Below are 20,928 nucleotides of genomic sequence, written 5' to 3'. Positions count from 1 at the left end.
CTGTGAAACAAAGAAAGCAGAAGTGATTATCTAAGTTCAGCTAGTGAATTACTTATGAGTATACTGTTTCAGTAAATACCTTTTTCTACATTGTGTTTCTTCAAATATCAAACTAACTGTGTGCTAATCAATAGAAGATCTCTCATTAAGACTTTGCTTTTTAAAATCTGAACCAACTAAAGCAGCATAAAGCTGCTGCTGCTTTATTTTAAACAGCATGCAGTTCAGATTCAGAGGTTTGAGGCTGAGCTGCAGGGTTGAGTGGAGGTTTGTGGAGAAATGTATTAGTGCTGCTGAACTTAAACGCTGTGAAACAAACCCTAACCCAGAAAATAACGTTTTATTGATCTGATTCACCTGTTTTTTGACTGTCAGTGCTCCCTCACTTCATTCACTGTCTAGCTCACTCGACCACAGCTGCTAATAACAACATGTAGCTGCTTACTGACAGAGCAACTCTGTCCTCCATTCAGTGTCTATGTCAGTGTCTCCTCTGTCTCAGGGGCAGAGCTGAGCCTCCGTGCAGCAGAGACAGACACAGTGGAAAGTTGTCACAACTTCATTCAGTAATTCAACAATATAATCCGCACAAAAGAGGATAACATCTCGTCCTATATCTCGCTTGCTCAATATACCACTCAGCCCTAAAACAACGTAACGTTTTGGAGAGTGTAAAGATACACTTCACTGATGAAACTACACATAAAAGTAAAGTTGCAGTTTCAACTCTCTTACTCTCTCTCTTCCTCACACTTTTTGGGTTTTTTTCCCCCTCAAAACCCGGCAGAAGGAGGTTGGCTGATGCAGGTTGACCCATACAGATGAAGAGGTCAGGGATCATTTTGAGGGTTTAGTTGTTTTACTCTGCAAATTCTGATTGTGTTTGTCTCTTTGCAGCAAGTGGGCATTGATCGAGGGGACATCCCAGACCTGTCTCAGGTAAGCTTTTCCTCTAAAGAGAACATTTGGCAGTCCTGCAATCACTTTAAATAACTTGCCTTAACTTCACACGCCTCACCTTTTTGCTGGCTTTGCTTTACTAAAAAGTGGAGAATGGCCAAATTTTGCGGGATTAATAATGTATTTAACATTTATACATACTGTGGTTATATCTCTAAAATACAGTGTAACCTATCAGAGTTAGCCAAAAAGAGAACACACACTTTAGATGACGCACTGATTATTTGAGTGAGCAGTAAATACGTGCTGCCCTGCACTCTGTTATGTGTTAGTATCAGTGTTATACAGTGGTTGTGGCCAATGTTACAAGTATGATACTGGGTCAATTCAACAAATTACAAGAAAAACTTAATGTGAAGGAATTGAATCATTCTGGTGTCTAACTATGCAGATAGTCTCTGAGTTTGTAAGACAACGATTCCCAACTCCAGGCATCAGAATATTTGTTTTCAAACTTGAATTAGAGAATAAACCCCTTGAGATGCACCATCTTTTTTTAAGGGGTCCCTCAACTTGCTATAGGTGTCTGGATGAAACTATATAATACACTACATGGTCTCTATCATGTCCCTTATTTCCCTCCTTATATTACTGTTTATTTTGACTAGATTCTTATGTTGCTATTTTGTACAAAATGTGTTGTTGATATGATGAGGCATGATTTGTGATTAAAGTCAGTGAGTTGACCAGTCCATCACCACTGCTTTTTGTTTAGTGGAATAATGTGACAAAACAAAGACTGGTTATATTTTTAACAACGCCGTGAAGTGACACAGTGACTATAATAATATCCACAGAACTCAGTAGGTTGGGAACCTCTGTTTATAATCACCACAGATAATTCTGTTGCAAGTCTTTCTCATAAGTCAATTTGTCCATTTATTTTTTTGTGGAAAGATTTTTATTGCTGTACCACAAACACATCTCACTCATCTTCATTGTGGATGGCAGCAGCTGTATCTCCAAACCTACAGACCATAATTATCTGCATTGAAATCTGTGATTTGGGTGAAATTACTCTTTTTAAAAGTATGTAGAAATCAAAAACTTATTTTGTGTCATGTAACACAAATCTGTGTGGGCTTCACAGTCCAGATGACCTCATGATACCCAGACTAGTAAAGACACAGAAAAGCAGTTAGACAGATGGGTGGTGAAATGTTTGGTCATGTGTTATTCTATCTAGTAGCACAGTGTCACTATTAAACCCACTGTGTCCATCAAGCGACTGTCATTTCTGGAGAGATGTCACAGAAACAACAGAACAGAACTCATGTATTAAGATATAACTTGTGCTACTTTAACAGTATATTGTAATGCAGCATCTGAGTTCTTGTATTGACACACTGTAATATCTTGGGGCTCATTGGCAAGCTTTCAATGCATATGCTATGATCTAATTGGTTTAGTGACCTCCACAATATGAACTTCCAAAATTTGGCTATTATTGTCCTTTCACATGCTGCTAACCCCCTGTAGCTTCAGGCCTCACACGTGTTAACACCAAGTGCTGTGCACGTCAGGCAGGCAATGCATGTGTCCACTACTTCCAGCTCACACTCACTCCTGACCTTGCACGTCGTACAGCAAATAAAGGTGTGAATCCAGGGTTTGAGTGTGGACCAGGGACCTGCTGAAGGGCTGCTTTATATACAAAGTAGATATTTGGAGGTTCTGCTGTCCAGTGCGTCTGTAGAAGAACTTGGTAGCAAATAAAGCAGAAATAGAGACCTTTCTCCCCAAAGTTTTCCTAATGAAATCCTCACCGTTACCACCTTTATTTTCTGTATTTCTCCCTTCCTTCTATCTCTCCATCTTCAGTTTACAGTGTGTGTAAGTATCTGAACCTTTTCTCTCTGTCTGTCTCTGTATTTGAGAGTACCTCTGTTTGTGGACTCTTGGCATGCTTCAGTGTCTTTTAGTTTTTTCTTTAGAAGACCTCTTGTGTTAGGTTTTCCTCAGCCTTTGAAACTTAATGTGTGTCAATGACATTCACACTAGGCCCCCAGCAGCCTGCTGGATGCCCTGGAGCAGCACTTGGCCTCTTTAGAGGGAAAGAAAGTCAAAGACTCAACAGCAGCCAGCAGGTAGGCCTACTTCATCTGTGTTCACTAAACCTGGCTCTCTGCCATCCAGGCTCAGAGTAGAGGCTCATGTTTGATTCAGCAACTTGATAACATTGCACTGTTTTTTTTTTTCAACATATATGCTAAAAATGAACCAAGTTTTACAAAGCAGCTAAATGAATATCTTTCAATATGTGAAGCAGTTAGTCAACTTTGACACTACTCTGTTTTAAAGCAATAAATATAACAAAGTCCAGCTGTAAAGTCATAAATGCAAATTCATTGATATTTAAACAGAGGATTCCTGTAGTCCTGACAGGTTTATTGGTAGGTCACTTTTTTCTGTGTATGTGTCTTGATTCAGGGCTAGCACCCTCTCCAATGCTGTTTCCTCCCTGGCCAACACCGGCATATCTTTCACCAAAGTGGACGAGAGGGAAAAACAAGCAGCGCTGGAGGAAGAACAGAGTCGCCTAAAAGCACTTAAAGTACATTTTCCTTCATCACCTCCATTCTTTTCACTTTAGTGCAGTTCAGGCCAGAGCAGCAACGTCTAATTGCTTTTGTTTCCCCCCCAAACTGGCAACAGTTCTATCCCTTTGTGTCCTAGTGTTCTGAAGTGTTTCAGTAGAGTGCTGATGTGTCCTTTAGGTCTGGACTCTCTCCCACTGACAATATCAAATGCATAGCCATAATCACTTTTCCAGATTTTGTGCAGTGGGGGGAGTCTGTGTGGTCTAGTGGTGCAAGATACACACCTTATAATCACACCAGCTCCTGTTCAGTTCAGGATTGGGACCGTTCTGTTGCTTATCAATCCCTTTACTTTCTCCTCATATTTCTGTGTCTAACTGACTAGTGTCATACTGAGTAGTTGAATACAGCTCAGTTTCCGTGTCACTAATGCAAACTTCCCATTGTTCAAGGAGCAGCGTCTTAAGGAGCTCCAGAAGAATCCTGCCGCAGCTACCACAGACTCCTCCCCCGTCTCTACGATGGGTGGGACCATCAACTCAGCCCCAGCCATTGACCTCTTCTCCACCCCCAGCTCCACTAACAGGTGAGGTCACAGGACATTCTCACACCAAAACCCATTTAGATCAAACACTTTTGGCAGATCTTGAATGCATTAGATCATAGACTGTTGCACATGTGTAAGAGTTTGGAAGTGATGCTGTAATCTGTAATTTTATGTATTAAACAGAATCATTTGGGTTTTTTAAAGGTTTGTAGATTATGAAGTATTGGAAGTACTACCTATTGGCATGTACATGTCTGTTATAAGATAATTGTTAGTTGTTCAAGATGAGATGAAACTTCGATCCTTGTGAAGGAACTAGATGCTGCAATAGCAGTACTTATTATATTATTATTATTATTTTATACAAAATTACACACAACGTCAGTGAAAATATGTTTGTAAATGAGGGCAACGTAACAAATTAACTCAACACTGTCAACTGCTTACATACACCAGAGTATGTGCAGAGAAAGAGGAGTGAAGAAAGCACTTTTTAACTGACTTTTTTTAAAGGTAAAAATATGCAGTGTTGCTCCTGTAACATATTGCTATTATCAGACAAAACTACAGCCATACTTTGCTCTTTTAGTCACAACTCTGGAGCTGAGGAAGGTCATGAATGTTTTGTCAATGAGTGACTGATTTCTCCTCCATGCCCTTGTTTTCCTGCTCCTCCTCTCCAGCACCTCTAAGGCAGCCAACGACCTGCTGGACCTGCAGCCTGCTTTCCAGCAGCCGCTGCCTCTCTCCACCACCAACACATGGGGAGGTGAGAGCTCTGCTCTTCCTGGCAACACTTCAGTCCATACTGCTATATACACACACACACACACACACACACACACACGCATGCAAATACTCATTAGCACACACCCATCTCGAACTCTCCCACTTGCTGCATGACTCTATGGAATTTGTGTATTTTTTCTAAAAAGTGAAGACTGAGGATTACAGCATGATTATTCAAATGGAGTGAAAATGAAAAACCAAGAACAAAAAGTTACTTATTGCAACTACTTAAAACCCATTAATGTAACCTACTTAAAGGGAAACTTGAGCGATTTTTCATTACAGTGTGGGGAGTAAATGAACAATATTTAACTTCTCTCCATGTTTCCTGCACCCACACACTCAATTGCTGGCAAGAGTCCGATTTTGATCTGAATTAGACTACAAACACTTTTCCTCATTTTCAGTAATCGTGCCTTCAAGGACAGAATACACGCCAGTCTACCATGTAATGCTAGTGATGGAGAAAAGCAGACACTAAAATATCATACTGCTAATCATTCAAAGTATCAGTATATTTGGAAGAAAACCAGTTTCATGACACAAGGCCAAATATGGTGCTGTTGAATCAGGTGCAACAGTCTGGAAGAGCAATGTTACAGCTGCAGCTAAGCTAAGCTGCTAAGTTTCTCTGTGATTCTTCCAGAAGAGCTGAATCTAACAGAAAAAAACAACTAGCATTACAATATAATGTAGTGCTGTGTAATCAGACAGTAGAGTATGGAGGAGGAAGTGAGCACATGTGCTGTAACAGCAGCAGAGAGAGAGCTGCTACATCAACCAGGACCCAGTGAGTACTGTCAGAGAGAATGGAGACTGAAAACTCTGCAGTGCTTTGATAAAGTTGACTTTGTTTTTTGACATTGGACTTTGCCAACTCTGAATACAGAGCAGTACATCAGTGACGTGTTACCTGTAACTTATCTGGCTGCATCCAGCTTCAATCAATCTGCTCCTGCTTATTGTCATCTAAAATAACTTGGTTAGTTAGAAACACCAGCACCATGTTTTATATGCATTTTGTAGATGACAATAAGGCCCAGTAAAGTACTCCTGCTTTACTGTCCTCACAGCTGTGTTCTGTTTCCACATCCTCAGACAGTAGCACATTTGACTTTTGGGTGACACTTAAGTTTACAGGTCCCATAGTTTCTAATAATTTCTGAGGAAGTAACCAATATGTGCAAATGCAATGGAAGGTTCCTGAACTGCATTATTAGAAATGAGTCATGTTCCACTTTGTGTGTTTCTTTCAGTTGATATCTAGCTTAACATATAGAGACTTCTTGTTAGTGCACATCATAATATATGAAGGAAGGGAAACAGTATTTGAGTAGTAACAAAATGATATAGTTGGCATGGTTTAAATTGGTTGGTTCCTTTCAGGAATAGAGTCTGGAAATCAACTACTGCTTATAAACCTGACATAACTTACTACACTCACATAACTGCCTTACAACATTGTCTGCACTAGAAGTATCAGGTCACATTGTTCTTTTTAGGAAACTATTAAGAAATGACAGACTTGTAAATAAAAGTGTTTGAATTCAGTGTTACATTGAACTTTCAGTTCTTGCAGAACACCTGCTTGTCAGTATATCACAACAGTGTGCACAGTGTGTACAATGTTAGTTGATGCATGATTTGAATGTGAAACTAATGGATGCTGCATTATGTTTCCTATAAAGACATTAGAACTATGATGTACATAATGAATAGCTGCAGTTTGAACCTTATCTCATACCTCTTTATAATGTTGTGTGCTTTTCACTTCAGTCTCCTATCTAAAGGTATGTAAATAATGTGGCTGATACAGATAGCAGCAGTGTTTGCCTGTAATCTAAGTCATTAGAGCGCAGACTTAAAGTATAGTTTTAGATTAGTCCACAGAGCTCATGTTCATTGTGTTCACTTACATGTTGATGTTTACTGTTGGAGGAAAGCTCCAGTATCTTTATATTTGTCTTATAGATGGCACATGTTTGGACTCATACACAGAGTAGACACGATTCCCCAAACACACACACACACACAGTTACATACACAGCTGGTTTATAGTGAGCACAGGTGTTTGTGGACATCAGTCTCTGTGCTGGACTCTGACTCCTCTGATAATGGAGCTGTGTAACCTCTGGACTGAAGCGGCGGTGATTAAACTGGTGATCTAGTCTGAAATGTAGTCCAATAAGAGTGCAGCAGATGTAGAATGCATGATATCAGCCTGCTGTTATATCTCTTAACACTGTTTTAATCCTTCTCACCTGCATCACTCACATTTCCTCCCCTTGCATGTCATCTCGCATGCACTTTTTAAACTTTTTTTTTCTTTTTAAACTTTTCTCACCCTCCTCTCCACCATAATCTCTCTGTTCCCTCTCCTCTGTCTCCTCCTCTCTTCTCCCTCTCTGTCCACTCAGATCCTTTCACCTCTGCTGCAGACGTTGTGGAGGATTCCATTCCAAACTCAAACCCTTTCCTCACTCTACCTGTTGTCGATGCTGTCCACCTGCCCACCTCGTCCTCTGACACTGGCAGTCTGTCCTCTAGGACACCTAGCCATGAAGTGTTCGGTGGGCTTGTTTTGCTTCATCTTCTACCTTTTTTCTTTTTCTTTTACAGTCTACATTTCTTTTTGTGTCATTTTAATGTGTCATACTGATGTCTCTTAACTTCATCCTGGCTGATAGGAGTTAAACTGGGCATGGAGTGAGTATATTTCAGAGCAGTAAGGGAAAGAAATGGAGGAAATGCCTCTAGTAGTTTAGGGTCAGTGGTCAGAACAAACTGTTTCATGACACTTTTCTCACATTCATCAAAGATCTGGCACGTTGCCCCCCCGCTCCAAATATTTGCTTCCCTCCATAATCAAGACCAAGCTTCCTCGTGTTTGTTTTCTCAGCTCTTAACATTCTTTGATTTAGACTGTTTAATCTTTTATTTGCTCTCTGCCTCTGTGTTTGTATTTCAAAAGCCAGAACTCTCTGCTGCATGAATATCCATCTTTTTTTTTCTTTAGATCATTACAATCCATTTTTTGATTCAAGTTCCTCACTGGCATCTGATCTGGATGCTGCTGCACAGATAGAGACATTTATCACAGGTATTATGGGCTGTTGACATGAGAGTGAGATGAATTGGATTGACAGTGTGTTGTAGTGAAATTCCCGCTCAACATTCCTCCGTCCTTGCTTCCTATAAGCGTCTGGGTGTGAGCCTGCATTGTTTTGTGGTTAGCCACTAGCTGTGCATCCTCTTTAATTTCCCCCTGTATTTAGGCTAGTCATGCAATGAGTGCCAGCTTCCTCTGCTTTTGTCCTTTGTTTTCCCGCTCTATTTAAAAAGTCCACAGCTGCTTGACTTCTCCCTCCCAGCTCTTTTCTTTCGCTGCTCTGTTTTTTTTTTCTGGTGCTGTATCTTCATAATCTTCTCCCTTCTTCCTCCCTTTCTCTCTCTCTATCTATCTATCTATCTATCTATCTATATCTCTATCTCTATCTACATCTCTATCTATATCTCTATCTATCTATCTATATCTCTATCTATCTATCTATATCTCTATCTCTCTATCTCCATCTGGTTCTTTGCCTGTCTGCTGCTGTTGCTGTGTGTCAGACTCCTTCTGTGGGCCAAGCCCTTACACCACCACTCCTCTCTTCCAATCTGAGCCCCCTGCTGTAGCTGGTCTATTCAGAGGTAGGTGTTACATGTCCACCCAAAACCCCAAAACACACCTCGCACTCCTTAGTTTTCAAGTTTTTTTGTGGAGTACTTTTTACTTTAGAGGAGCCAAGGTGAAGTTGTATTGGAAAAATGTGTCATTGATCTAGAAGATATATGGTAAATGTTTTGGAGCGAGTTCCTCGAGATTCAAAAAGAGGGGACGACTTGTAGACTCAACAACCTTCAACAAATATACACTGACTCATTCATGATGGAAAAGACAGAGATGCACAGTAGTCTCAGGAGACTGTTAAAAACAAACAAATATAAACTTTACTAAATTTAGTAGTACGTAATTCAGTAAATATGGAGTAATTAATTAAGGAAGAAATATAGAAAAGGTAAATATGAAACAAGCATTACAACCCCCACTAAAGTATTATTATCATTATTATTATGTAAAATGCAACAGTCCCCAGCTGTGTAGCTCTGCTTCATTTGTCACATGTATGGACAGAAGAAGTACTTAGCTACAGTAGCTGAGATGTGCTATTCTAGTGAGCAAACACAAAGAAACGGCTGCTTTTATGGGGAACTGATGGGTGTTAGGATATGACACATCAACCTGTACAAGACCCCACCAGTGTGTGAGCTGGCACAGAGAACAGTACACGTTTGTTGCCTTCAAGAAATGATTTTTCCTTTAGAAAGACAGAGGTTACTGTATGTGCTACTGTCAGGCTGGACATGTAGTTATAGCTCTCAAAGTAAAAAGTAACACATTTAAAAAAAAACAAAATAATGATGGACAACAAAAAAGGACGTAGTGATCAACAGCATTATATTACACATTTTAACAAGCAAGTGAAGGGTAAGTACAGTTCTTAGGCTTTAGGGCTCGACTGATACTGGATTTTTGGGGCCGATGCTGATACCAATTTTAGGAAGTAAAAAAAAATGTGATATAATAATTGGCCGATAATACCTCCATTACATATCTTTGTCACAAATGTTTGAAAACCACATTTTGGGGATCATTACAAAAAGTGTATTTATGTAGGCTGTATACAGAAACACACATTTTTTACAGAATAATAACATTGTCTTTGTAATGATCACTCAAATGTGGGTTTTTTTCAAACACTTGTCACAGAGGTATGTAATGGAGGCCCTGCAGTTTTACACTTTAATAAACTTTATGACATCAGTGCACTGAAACAGTAAACTTCACTGGGAATTGAATCATTATCATTAGCTATGATTAAAAAAAATGCAGAACAAAAAAAATCAATTATGCATACATTAAACTTAAATAAAAAGGGTCACATTTACATAAACTGCTGCCTATATAAGTTTTAAAAAAAAGATAAAAGTTCAACACTTATCGTGCAACATAGTCACCTATACCGATATATCTGTGATAGGTCAGTATCGGCCGATAATATCAGTCTGACTCTATTAGACATACAAAAGTTGGAGAAATGGATGATAAAACATTCACCATGTGACCTCTCTAATAAAAATAGAAGTCTGGTGTAGCAGTACATGACCTTATATGTGTATCAGATGTGGTTGTTGATAGTTTGTGATGTGTTTGTGTGTGCAGGGTTTACAGCCTCCCCAACACCCCAACAGCCACAAAACTCTCGAAGCCTTAACGTTGACTTTGACTCTGTATTTGGCAACAACACCAACGCCAACAACCTGGATCCCACAGGTAGGTTCTGCACTCTCACTGTTCCTGCTGGCCTAAAGGAGTCAGCAGGCCTGGTGTACTCTGCTGCCACCTGAAGGTTTGGGAGGGAACACATGCACGTTGATTGGATCATGTGGAGGCTGTAGACAAAGTGCTGGACTTTGATTTGTTTGTCAGTGTGTGTTTTATGTGGACTATGTTCATGTCTCAGCAGATAATGAAAGTTGTTTTCCTAAATATGTAATCAGTTTTTTTGGTGCCACTGGCTCTTTATCAAACCAATAAAACATTCTTAACCCATCACACCACAGTACCAGAGCTTTAACTGGCATACTTCTACTTCAACAAGCCAACTTCAATCTGTTTTGAGCTTAAAAATCATCAGATATATTACCATAATGTAGACCATCCTAATTCCAAAAATGCACTCTTATTTTGGCTGATGAGTAACATGATTGGCCAATCCTTTGATGAAGTGCTCTGACACTGTAAACTGTGGTCAGCATCTGTGTGCAATATGTGCACTGAAAGGATTGTAGCCCTGTTTGTAGAGTTTAGAGAGAGCTTCCTTAATGGTAAAAAAATATTTTGTCCAACATTGCAGTAGATTAGAGAATGTGCTCAGGGAACAAACAGAAGCTGGTGACAGAGGTCAGAGAAACATCCTGCCCAGCACATCGTGAAAAGCTGCCGTGGCTGTTTCTTATCTTTGGATATCTACTCATGTGTCATGTGCTTCTGCCATCTCATCTCAATGTTTATTTTTAGCATGCACAGGTGCAGAAGATGACATTGTGTGTGTGTGTGTGTGTGTGTGTGTGTGTGTGTGTGTGTATTTGCTGTGGCTGTAGAAATCACTTGAGCTGGGAAGTTCTTACATAAAGATGATTTATTGTCACAGAGATCCTTACACTGAAAAATATTATTATGTACTTAAGTTGGGTTTTTTAACTTGTGATTTAAATAAGTTGTAGGTTTTGCAGATGGTATCAATTGTGTTATAGTTACAGGTTAATTACTAACAAATGAGCCTATTACTGGAAACATTAACATATGTGCAAATGAGACATTTAAGAGAAAATCATAAGAAATTGTGATTAATGCTAAATTAAAACTTTGATAAACACTGTCACTAACTGGATGTGATTGAAGTTAACAGTTATTACACACATGGCCTCATTAGTTTATTAGTTGATAATTATACCAACAGAATAAATGTTTAAGTTGAAGCTCTAACACACTGACTGTCTGTTCACCCTCACTGGGTTCTAGCCTGCTCACGATCTCATAACCTTTTTTTTTTTTTTCCTCTCCGCCCTCTTCCTGGGATTAAACACACTCCCGGGGGGTCTTGGCTTTTTGCATGGCATATGCATGACTGGGTGAGTTGACTCGACACACATTCCTCTCACACAGTCTTGGCTCGATACGTTTTTGGTTTTTTTTTGTGAGCGCTGCTTCCTGCTTCATCCACGCTGAACATCCTCTCTCTGTCCCTGTGTGTGTGTGTGTGTGTGTGTGTGTGTGTGTTTGTGTGTTGTTTATACTGTTATGTGTTTGTCTACGTGTGTGGATTTTTGTTGTCTTGTGTTTGTATATTGTGTCTTCACCTGTTCTGGACCCCCCCCACCCCCACCCCCAAACCTCTCACCATCAACCCCCCTCCCTCCACTTCCTGTCCCTTTGTCCTGCCCCCTTTGTTTAAGATGTTTTAGGTGACATCCTCAAACCTACAGTGGCATCCTCACCCAATCAGAGCATGACCCCTAACGGCCAACAGTCTCACAAGCTGGTGTCCAGCGACCTGGACTCCTCACTGGCCAATCTAGTGGGCAGTAAGTGGAATTAAAGATACTGTAACCATGACAACACGTCATAAAGAGAACTCATTGTTTTCTAAGCAGATTATTATATAAGCTGATATTTGTGCCAAATAGTAACAGTAAAGAAAAAAGTGTCAAATCTGAGATCCATTCCTTACTTTGCTTCTGTTCATTCTAGATCTGGGGATTGGCAACGGCACAGCAAAGAAGTAAGCGCCCTCAGCTAATATTTAACTGAATGTCTCTGATACTGCATACTAAACTCAGCTGACATGTTGACTTCATCTCTGCAGTGATATTCACTGGAGTCAGCCAGGTGAGAAGAAGCTGACAGGTGGAAACAACTGGCAAGCCAAGACCACTCCCTCCACCACCTGGAACCCTGCCACCATGGTACGACCCATCTGCTAACCCCCCCCCCCCTCTAAACTAGTGACAACAGCCAGAAAGCATTGATTCTCTTTAATATTCTTTTATGTCCTTAGAATATGGGAGCTTGTTGCTAAATGTGCTTGTATCACAATAAATGTCTATAAAATGACAATAATTACAAGATAAAAATATGTAGTGGCCTCTAAAAAAACAGCTCAGTTCTTTTTAACAGCTTCTGCTGTAACTAAACAGGCCAAACATATCAGACATAAGCCAGTATGATAATGGGAACACGTACACAGATTAATTATTGTTATTTATTTAATTTATTTGTTTGGGACAACGCAGATGAACATAGTACAACTTGAGCTTTTTCCTAATGAGCTGCAGTAATTGATGTTCTGTGTAAAGAGATTATAACTATTGCTAGTTCCCATCTCCTGTCTCTAGTTAGGCTTTTAAAAGACATATATTAATAGTATATACAAAACCAATAATGATAAAAAAGAAAATATTTAAACCATCTTAAATATGATTACAACACATAGTCTTAGTACATTATAAAATAATGAATTAAAAATGCTCACATCTGTGATTTTTTTATGTATCAGAAAGTAGCTGTTATTTCATGAAAAGGTGTCAGTCATAGAGACTTGAAGTTCTATCATTCAGCCTTTTAGTTCTAGCTAAACCTGAGCAGCTAATTCAGCAAGAGAGAATATAAAGCCTGTGAGTAAAAGCAGTTGATGTACTTGTAATATTTTTTCATGCTCAGGTGGTTATAAAATATGATGTTGGGAAACTGATGCTGACTTCAAGTCCTCCATTAACAGTGTGTTTGTCTCTGTGCTCATTTAAAGTCTGAGCTCAAGATATGAATGTCTGATTTATGACATCACAACTAGTATGGAACCAGTCAAATGACAAATATTTGTTTGTTATTTAGTATTTGAATATATATTAAATATGTGTGGAGGGATCTTACTTTGTTTGTAATGTCTTGTCTGTTAATGTTAACATAGCAGTGTCTGTTTGCTCCAAGTGATTCTTTTAATGTCTGTGTCTGTTGCAATGTGTAATTGTTCTCCGGGGCCACACATACAGAACGGCATGCTTTTTCCACAATACGTAAGTCCATCCCTACTGTACATCTGGTTTAATATCTTCCCTGCTCTCTGACCCAACACATGGCATGCACCGGTTCATATTAACTCTGCAGCACTCTGTCCAGAAGCTGTGCCACAGCTAACAGTCACACAGGCTCACTGTCAGGACTCTTTAACTACTGCAGCCACAGCATGCAGCAGCACACAGGCACAGAGGCTCAGTGTAGGCTTGTTTGGAGCTACTTCATTACAGCTTTTTAACTAATATCAAGTTACTGTTATTTAAAAATGAGTCTGTTTTCTGTCTGCCAAGAAATGTCCAGTGAAGCATTCCCTGCCAGCTCGGTTCTGGCTGACTCATCACTGTTAGGTACTGACTGAAGGCTTTCCTGGATGCTTGTCACTTTCTCCTGAAGTGTGTATTGACTGTGTCTCCTGAGTGTCCTTTACTCTCTTTAACTGGTGTCCTACCAGTCACAAGCTCTCATGTCTGTCTACCATGTCCTATTGAACAGCTGCACAGAGGACAGTTGTAGTGTCAGGACTTTTCTTACTATTACAGGACTCCAGACAGTGAAATGTTGTAGTCAATGTTTTTTGAATTATTAGAGAAGACATCAGTCAGAGCAATGACATCAACATATTAATCATTGGAGTCATGAACAAACTGGAAAAAACTGATGATCTCCCACAACTTATACCAAGTTGAAACCTGCTGCCAGTTGAACTTGTATTGTTTTTCTTACCATTACATTCTCATAGACTCACACAGTAGATTTCCTGTAGTCGCTGTTGTTGTTGTCAGTCATCCAGGGTGCAGTCACATGATTCAACCAGGATAGTTAATGGAGGAGAATGAAGAAAAAGACTTTAATAAAAACCTTTATCAACCAATGAGAAGCTTTCTCTGTAACAACAGGCCATATGATTTAGCCATATTGGGTTCTAGTATTAAAATGCCAATAATTATTATTATAACTAGTCTGACAGATAGACAGATTGATATAAAATAAATATATGAAATGAAATGATGAATGATGTTTGGTCTAAATTACATTAGAGATCAGATACGATTCTACACTGAACTTATTACTGTACATGCACTTATTTGTATAATAGGATGGATGGAAAAACACAACTGGCTTGCACTCACTGCATACACAGTAGGAAACCACTGGATGAAAAGTAGATAGATAGATGGATAGATGGATGGATGGATAGATAGATAGATAGATAGATAGATAGATAGATAGATAGATAGATAGTCACTTCATTGATCATTTAGGTTTCCAGCAGCTCAATATAAGCATAAACAATAGAGTTTATTATAAAGTGCAAGATAAAAACCATATGTAATGTCTAAAAATAAAACGTATGCTTAAAAACCAGTGCTGTCACTGAGCAAGCTCCTCTAATAAGAAGAGAAGTGACTTCAGTGAGTTTGGATTAGTTTAAGGGAGAAGTAAGAAGACTCTGTACCTTCCATCCATCTGCTTTGTGTTTTCATGATTTTGGGATTCAATGTTTTGGTTTCAAATATTCAGTCCATGATCTGACTTTTATAAAATGTTGAAATCCAGCCTCTAACAATCCTCAACAGTATTAGCTCTTAGTATACACAGTGCTTGTGATCACATTGAAAGCCAAGAAGACACCAAGAAGCTTCACACAGCTGTCATCAGTCAGAGCTCCATATTAAAGGATAATCCCTAACATGATGCTAAAAAACAAGCCTTATCATGTCATTACTGACGGTCTAAGAGGCGATGAGAGAGGCGTCCCTGAAACAAACCAAACATTGTCAGTGAGGAGGAATTCTGAAGGAGCCATCTAGCCCGCAATGAAACAAGCACAGTCTGTGATGAAAGAAGCAATTTTGGCAGCAGCGTCACGTCTGACTCACTTGCGCCTCCCCGGCCAACCACTGAATAGTTAATGAAACGTATCCTTCCCGAGAGGGCTGGGCATTAGACAAATCTGGGTTTGTTATCACTGCAGGGGCTGTTGGAGGAGCAAGGAGTGCTCAGAGAAACAGACTCTCTCTAATCTCTTTCCACAAGGAGCTCTGCACCTGCCAGTAACCAGCTTCTACTTCCAGGACTCCACACAGTCTTCTCTGCTTTCCTTTACCTCGTTCTGTTATCGGCATGATCCTTAAAGCAAACCATCACATTTCCTAGATACTATGTGATTTTTTTTGTGGCAGGTTGAGGCCTTAAATGCTGTTTTTCAGCCTCTTTCCTCCTTCCAAACTGAATATGAGCTATTGGCAACCTTCACATATCTTCATATTGTCTGACTCCTGCAGTCATTTTTCCTCACAGTCTGCAGTATCTCGCTATCTTCACGCTTCCATTCAGGCTGCATTCTTGATTTTACTCTGAAAACTGTGCAGACACACAGCACGCACAAGTTTGAATGAAGCAGAACAGAAAGCACTGGCAAGCTTAGCAAGTCAGAACAAGGTCAGCTTCATCATGTGACTGCTCTCTTTAACAGAAGACATTCTGCTGCTGAAGCACCTGTTTTGAATTGAATGTTCGATGTCAACTGAATTCTTTCTTGTGCTTTCTTGTAATTAAATGCTGGAGTCTAACTACAAGTTTGATGAAGTGAATAAAGTATGGAGTGTGAGTTGGGGGGAATGCTGTGCCCTTATTCTGTAAAAGTGATCATCTTGTTGTTTTTTTTTGTGTCACCTCAGGCACCATCTGTCATGGCCTTCCCTGCAACCACACCAACAGGCATGATGGCATATGCAATGGTAAGTCAGCTGGGAACTGTCTTCACCAGCAGGGTTTCACTTCCTGTCACACACTCACACTGTGCACGCAAGGAGGAGGAGAGATGGGGGTGGGGGGAGGGAAGGGGGTCTTCTTGACTTGAGTGTGCAGTTTCTCACACACACACACACACACACACACAGCACTACATATGGAACACATCAATGTAAAAGTAATGGTTTTGATTTTCTTGTGTTGTTCAGTGATGATTATTTGAGTAAATAAATGAGTTTCTCAGATAGAAGCTGAGTCTGTTCTGAGAAGTGACAACGCTCAGTTGTTATTATGTTATTATGATAGTCCAGGCAGTATTATTCATCTGTCCCCTGCTGTTTTTTTTCTCCCATCAGCCCCCTCACATGAGCTCCGTGATGATGACACAGCCCACCATGATGTACACCCAGCCGGTGATGAGACCACCAAACCCCTTCGGTCCCAATCCAGGCGCACAGGTAACGGATGTCTACATCTACAGCATCCCTACTCCTTCTTTTTCTCAGTGTAATAACCTGCCAGCCTCAAGCAGATAGACTGTGTGTTCACTTCTTCTACAACTCAGTCAGGAAATGTGTGTCCAGTACTTTCTAACTGGGAGTGTTTCTCTCAGGTTGATCATGTATTTGTGGTAGTGAAAGCTTTGATCTGACTCTGGAAGCAGCTAAAAACTTTTACTGCACTTTTTAATGTACACTACTGTGCAATATCCGTATTTCAGCTATATTAATACTTATAGTTCAAATGTGCAATATATTTCTTTTCACTTTAAAATCAGTACAGTATCAGACTCAGCTATATAATCATTCTGTCAACACCAATATTACTCTTATTACTCTTGGTCATAATGTTACTATTTTTTTTATTATATTTTTTATTACTATTATTTTTATTGATGGTGTACTTTTTATTTATTGTTCTTTATTCTTTTTTATTGATGTTCTTTCTATTTATAGAATAGAATAGAACTTTATTGTCTGCCATGGTGGAAAATTATCTTTGGTTCACCAATAACAGACATACAGCAGACAGAACTGACATATGATACATAGAATCCATAAAATCATTCCTAAAATACATAAATAAAAAATAAAGTATAGAATCTCAGTGCATATCAGTTCCTGTGTTTGTATTGATTACTTTTTACTATTCACTTCCTGCTGTTACACTGTAAATGAGTATTTCCAGTCTTTGTATATAGACTTGATAATGTAGTCTCTTTCTTTTTAATCATCTATCCATCCATCTTTTGGATGAAGGTTGCTAAATCTGCTTCCAGCTCTCTGTCACTGTGTATCATGACCTGATAGAAGGTCTGCAACTGTTTTCTGACATATCATTATGTGCATTACTGAAAATAGTAATGTATGCATTTTATTTTCACTTATAGTCTAGCCTTTCTTCTTTCATTTCTTATCATTGGCTTTCTATTTCTCTCCTGGTCTGTTCTTCATCCTGTGTGACTCAGTCACCCACAACTTCTAGTCCCTCCAGTCTCAGCCCCCTCAGAGCACCAGGGAAGGACCCCTTTGCTCAGCTCTTTCTGCAGAATTTCTTATAAAGCATCTTTAGGTACCGCTCGTCTTCTGTGTGTGTGCTACATGCAACTCAGGATCCTGATTGAGTGGACAGACTTGCATGTTGAACTCTCCTTTTGTTTGAGCACAGTTGGCTGTTAAATGGTTGATTTTGGTGGCAGTCACAACCGTCCCCTGTGAGATGCTGCTGCTGCGCTCCACTCCCCAGCTGGCTGCTTTGCACACTTTGCACTCTGCACACACGTCTTGTCTCTTGTTGAATGAGGATTGATTTAGTGGAGGTTTCTTTGCTCTGCAGGACACTAAAGCTCTATTTGCACAGGACTATGGTCACTGAGAATTACACTCAATATTGTTCCTGGACTCATGGAGGTCTAAGTAGCTGTTACACACCTTGTTGAAAGTGATACACAGAAACTGGACCAAATCTGAATGTCTGATTCATTATCTGAAACAAAGAAGGCAGGTATTGATGTGACTCATCAATGAGATCACAGAATAAATGAACAGTGACACTAGTCTCTTGTGAATAGGACCTCAGCTCTTTATTTTGCCTTGTTGTGAGTGTATTCATGGAAGTCTGGATACTGGAGTTACAATACTACATCTACAGCTTGTTCCTGTGTGTTGACTGTGTTGTTGTTTATTTTAGCAGATGCAGTTCATGTAATCTGAGGGGGAGCACCGTTTCCCGTCTGAAGATGATCCACAACAAAGTCAACTATCCAAGCAAACCTGCAGTTTGCCTCTAATGAACTCACCTCTCTCTGAGAACTAACGGCCCAAATTAAAGACTTGTTGAATAAAATCACGGTGACTTGGAGCGGCTCTGGCCATCTCAGAGAGGCATCATAGTGGACATTGTGCCCATCTAGTCATGTCTAAGTCATGGAAGGAGAAGAAGAGTACGTGCTGCCATTCTAAAACCATGTGGACAGGGATCACTCAGCCCCCTCTGTATCCTGGACTAAGAGAGAACCAGAACAGCTTTTTTTCATATCACTGTTCATGAACCTGGGGGGAAAAAAGACAAAACAAGTTGGGTTGTTGTCTCACATACACACTGCTTGAGTTGTCTTTTTTTCTTTTCTTTTTTTTGCTCCTCTTTTTCCAGGTGGGAGTCACTTCTTTTGATTATCAATCATGATTACCTTCTTAAATCATCCTCACAGATTTCAAACTCCAACTGTTTATACCACACATTTGTTTTTTTCTTTCTTTTTTATGTATTGTTTGCAGTAGACATTCCTTGTGTATTGTTTGTATTTATTTATGATTACCTTTAAAGAGAGGATGACATTTAAAAAGAAAAAGAAAAAAAGGAAATGTAACTAGTCATTGACCTTCTCCTTGCAGGAGGTCTTCAGGTTTATACATAGGTATGATTGATTGTAGAATTGGATTTTGAGTGATTGAGATGATTTTTAAAAAGAAAAAAGTTAATATAAAGTTTAAAGAGATGACACATTTTGCTGTTGGGGCACTAAAATATTATCTGTACTCGCATGATGCCTTGTACAGTTCTCTGTGGCTCAAGAGGTCACACTAAGGGTGTGTGTGTGTGTGTGTGTGTGTGTGTGTGTGTGTGTGTGTGTGTGTGTGGACGTCAAAATTCATTAACGCCGTCAATTCAGTGGGGTCGATTTCTATGAATTTGGCAAGGGAACATTTTTCACATCAGCAAAAGCACTACATTTTGTGATGGAGGCAGCATCGCATTGGAAAGGAATCCGCATTTATGCTTTTGATGCTTTTTGGCATGCTGTTTATTCTTACATTTAACAAAGCTCCTGGCTGCCCCCCTTTTTTCCAACCTGAATGTGCAGGGTCTCTTTCATGCTCAGATCATGTTTCCATAGGCGAGCTCTGGAGCATTTAGGACAATGGGGGTGGGGGTGGGGCACGGTGAGGCACGGTGAGGCACGGTGAGGCATCAGGTGTAGGTTTGGGTCCGGAGCAGAGAGGTCCAGTTTGTGCAGGAGAATAGAGCGCTGTTGATCGGTGCTTTGTGTATATAAAACTGATCCTGCCAGTCACAGGAATGGATGGATGCAGGTATGAAAGATGACCTGAACATGAAAGTGACCCTTAATCCATTAACTGAGCATATTTGCTGCATTGTCCCTGCAGATTATATTTTTGTTTGTTTGATTTTTTCCAATAAAGTGCAAGCTTCCACAGTTACCTGACTCTGTATTTATTCAAAAGCACATGTTCTTTCATTTTATGTTAGTAGTTGTGTAATAAGTGTGTTATTAATGAGAGAAAAAGACTCATGTTGAACATCTGTATTAAAGATGTGACCCAAATGAACATTAAAACCGGTTTTCCTTTTTTAACGTTAGTGTTTTTAGTAGCAAAGTTCCTCTTTTTGTTACTATACTTCCACCACAGCTCAATAGGGAAACACTAAGAGTGAATTTAATGCTAAAAAGTCTTTAAATGTGTCAGATATCACTTGATATGATACTAACTATAAGACTAACTGCTGAAGCTGATCAACTACTTTGAAATGACTGTGTGGACACATTTGAAGGAGATCTTTTAATAGTCAGTATGAACAGGAGGAATGATTACAGAGAGGAAAAACCTCCACCTGACTGTTATTTTAAGCCACGCTTAAAAAATTGCGAACCCATCCTTTAATGGCCCCATACTGAAAAGCAGCAGTTTTTACAGTCTGCTGCACCGGTAACCACAGCCAACAGTGATGTCATGGGGTCCTGGAGTACACTTTATATATCACTGCAGCGAGGTGAGAAGTTTCACCACTGGAGATCAACTAAGATCTGATTTCCAGGAGGAGTTAAGTCACTCTGTAGATGCAGGCCTGTGATCTGAGGAGATAGGACAGGATCCTAAGAGGTCCAGGAAGTGGTGGTGGAGTAAAGCCAGCAGGTGGTTGATGGAAACAATATGAATCACCCTGCAGGTCATAGTGTTGATTGAATCTATATGTAAGTAGGAATGTAGACTGCCAATCCCAGTCTCTGCTATAGTGACATAACTGATACATGTTAAGAGACAATCATTGAACTTCTGTGTCTAACTTTTACTTAGCACTACATTACCATACACACTTTTATCTGTAATATAATATAACCTTGATAATGTGTCTCT

General features: G+C 39.7%; 1 protein-coding gene across 5 annotated transcripts in view; it reads left to right on the top strand.

The window, feature by feature from the left end:
• The window catches only part of picalma (phosphatidylinositol binding clathrin assembly protein a), a 34,538-nt gene extending 14,546 nt beyond the window's left edge, over positions 1–19,992 (top strand). The window contains exons 9-24 of one of the 5 annotated variants that reach the window (XM_053332049.1): positions 898–939; positions 2,962–3,047; positions 3,391–3,514; positions 3,953–4,086; positions 4,731–4,816; positions 7,254–7,406; positions 7,853–7,936; positions 8,449–8,529; positions 10,103–10,213; positions 11,176–11,178; positions 11,899–12,027; positions 12,194–12,224; positions 12,309–12,408; positions 16,198–16,257; positions 16,627–16,728; positions 17,739–18,453. In XM_053332049.1, coding sequence (XP_053188024.1) covers positions 898–939; positions 2,962–3,047; positions 3,391–3,514; positions 3,953–4,086; positions 4,731–4,816; positions 7,254–7,406; positions 7,853–7,936; positions 8,449–8,529; positions 10,103–10,213; positions 11,176–11,178; positions 11,899–12,027; positions 12,194–12,224; positions 12,309–12,408; positions 16,198–16,257; positions 16,627–16,728; positions 17,739–17,831 — 1,419 coding nt within the window. In that variant the 3' untranslated portion in view covers positions 17,832–18,453. The other 4 variants (XM_053332047.1, XM_053332046.1, XM_053332045.1 and 1 more) reach the window with 4 other exon arrangements.
• The last annotated feature ends 936 nt before the right edge of the window (positions 19,993–20,928 follow it).

This window comes from Scomber japonicus, chromosome 13 (genome assembly GCF_027409825.1).
Source record: "Scomber japonicus isolate fScoJap1 chromosome 13, fScoJap1.pri, whole genome shotgun sequence".
Lineage (NCBI taxonomy): Eukaryota > Metazoa > Chordata > Actinopteri > Scombriformes > Scombridae > Scomber > Scomber japonicus.
The sequence above is the reverse complement of the archived record's forward strand: the minus strand, read 5'-3'. Positions and strand labels throughout refer to the sequence as shown.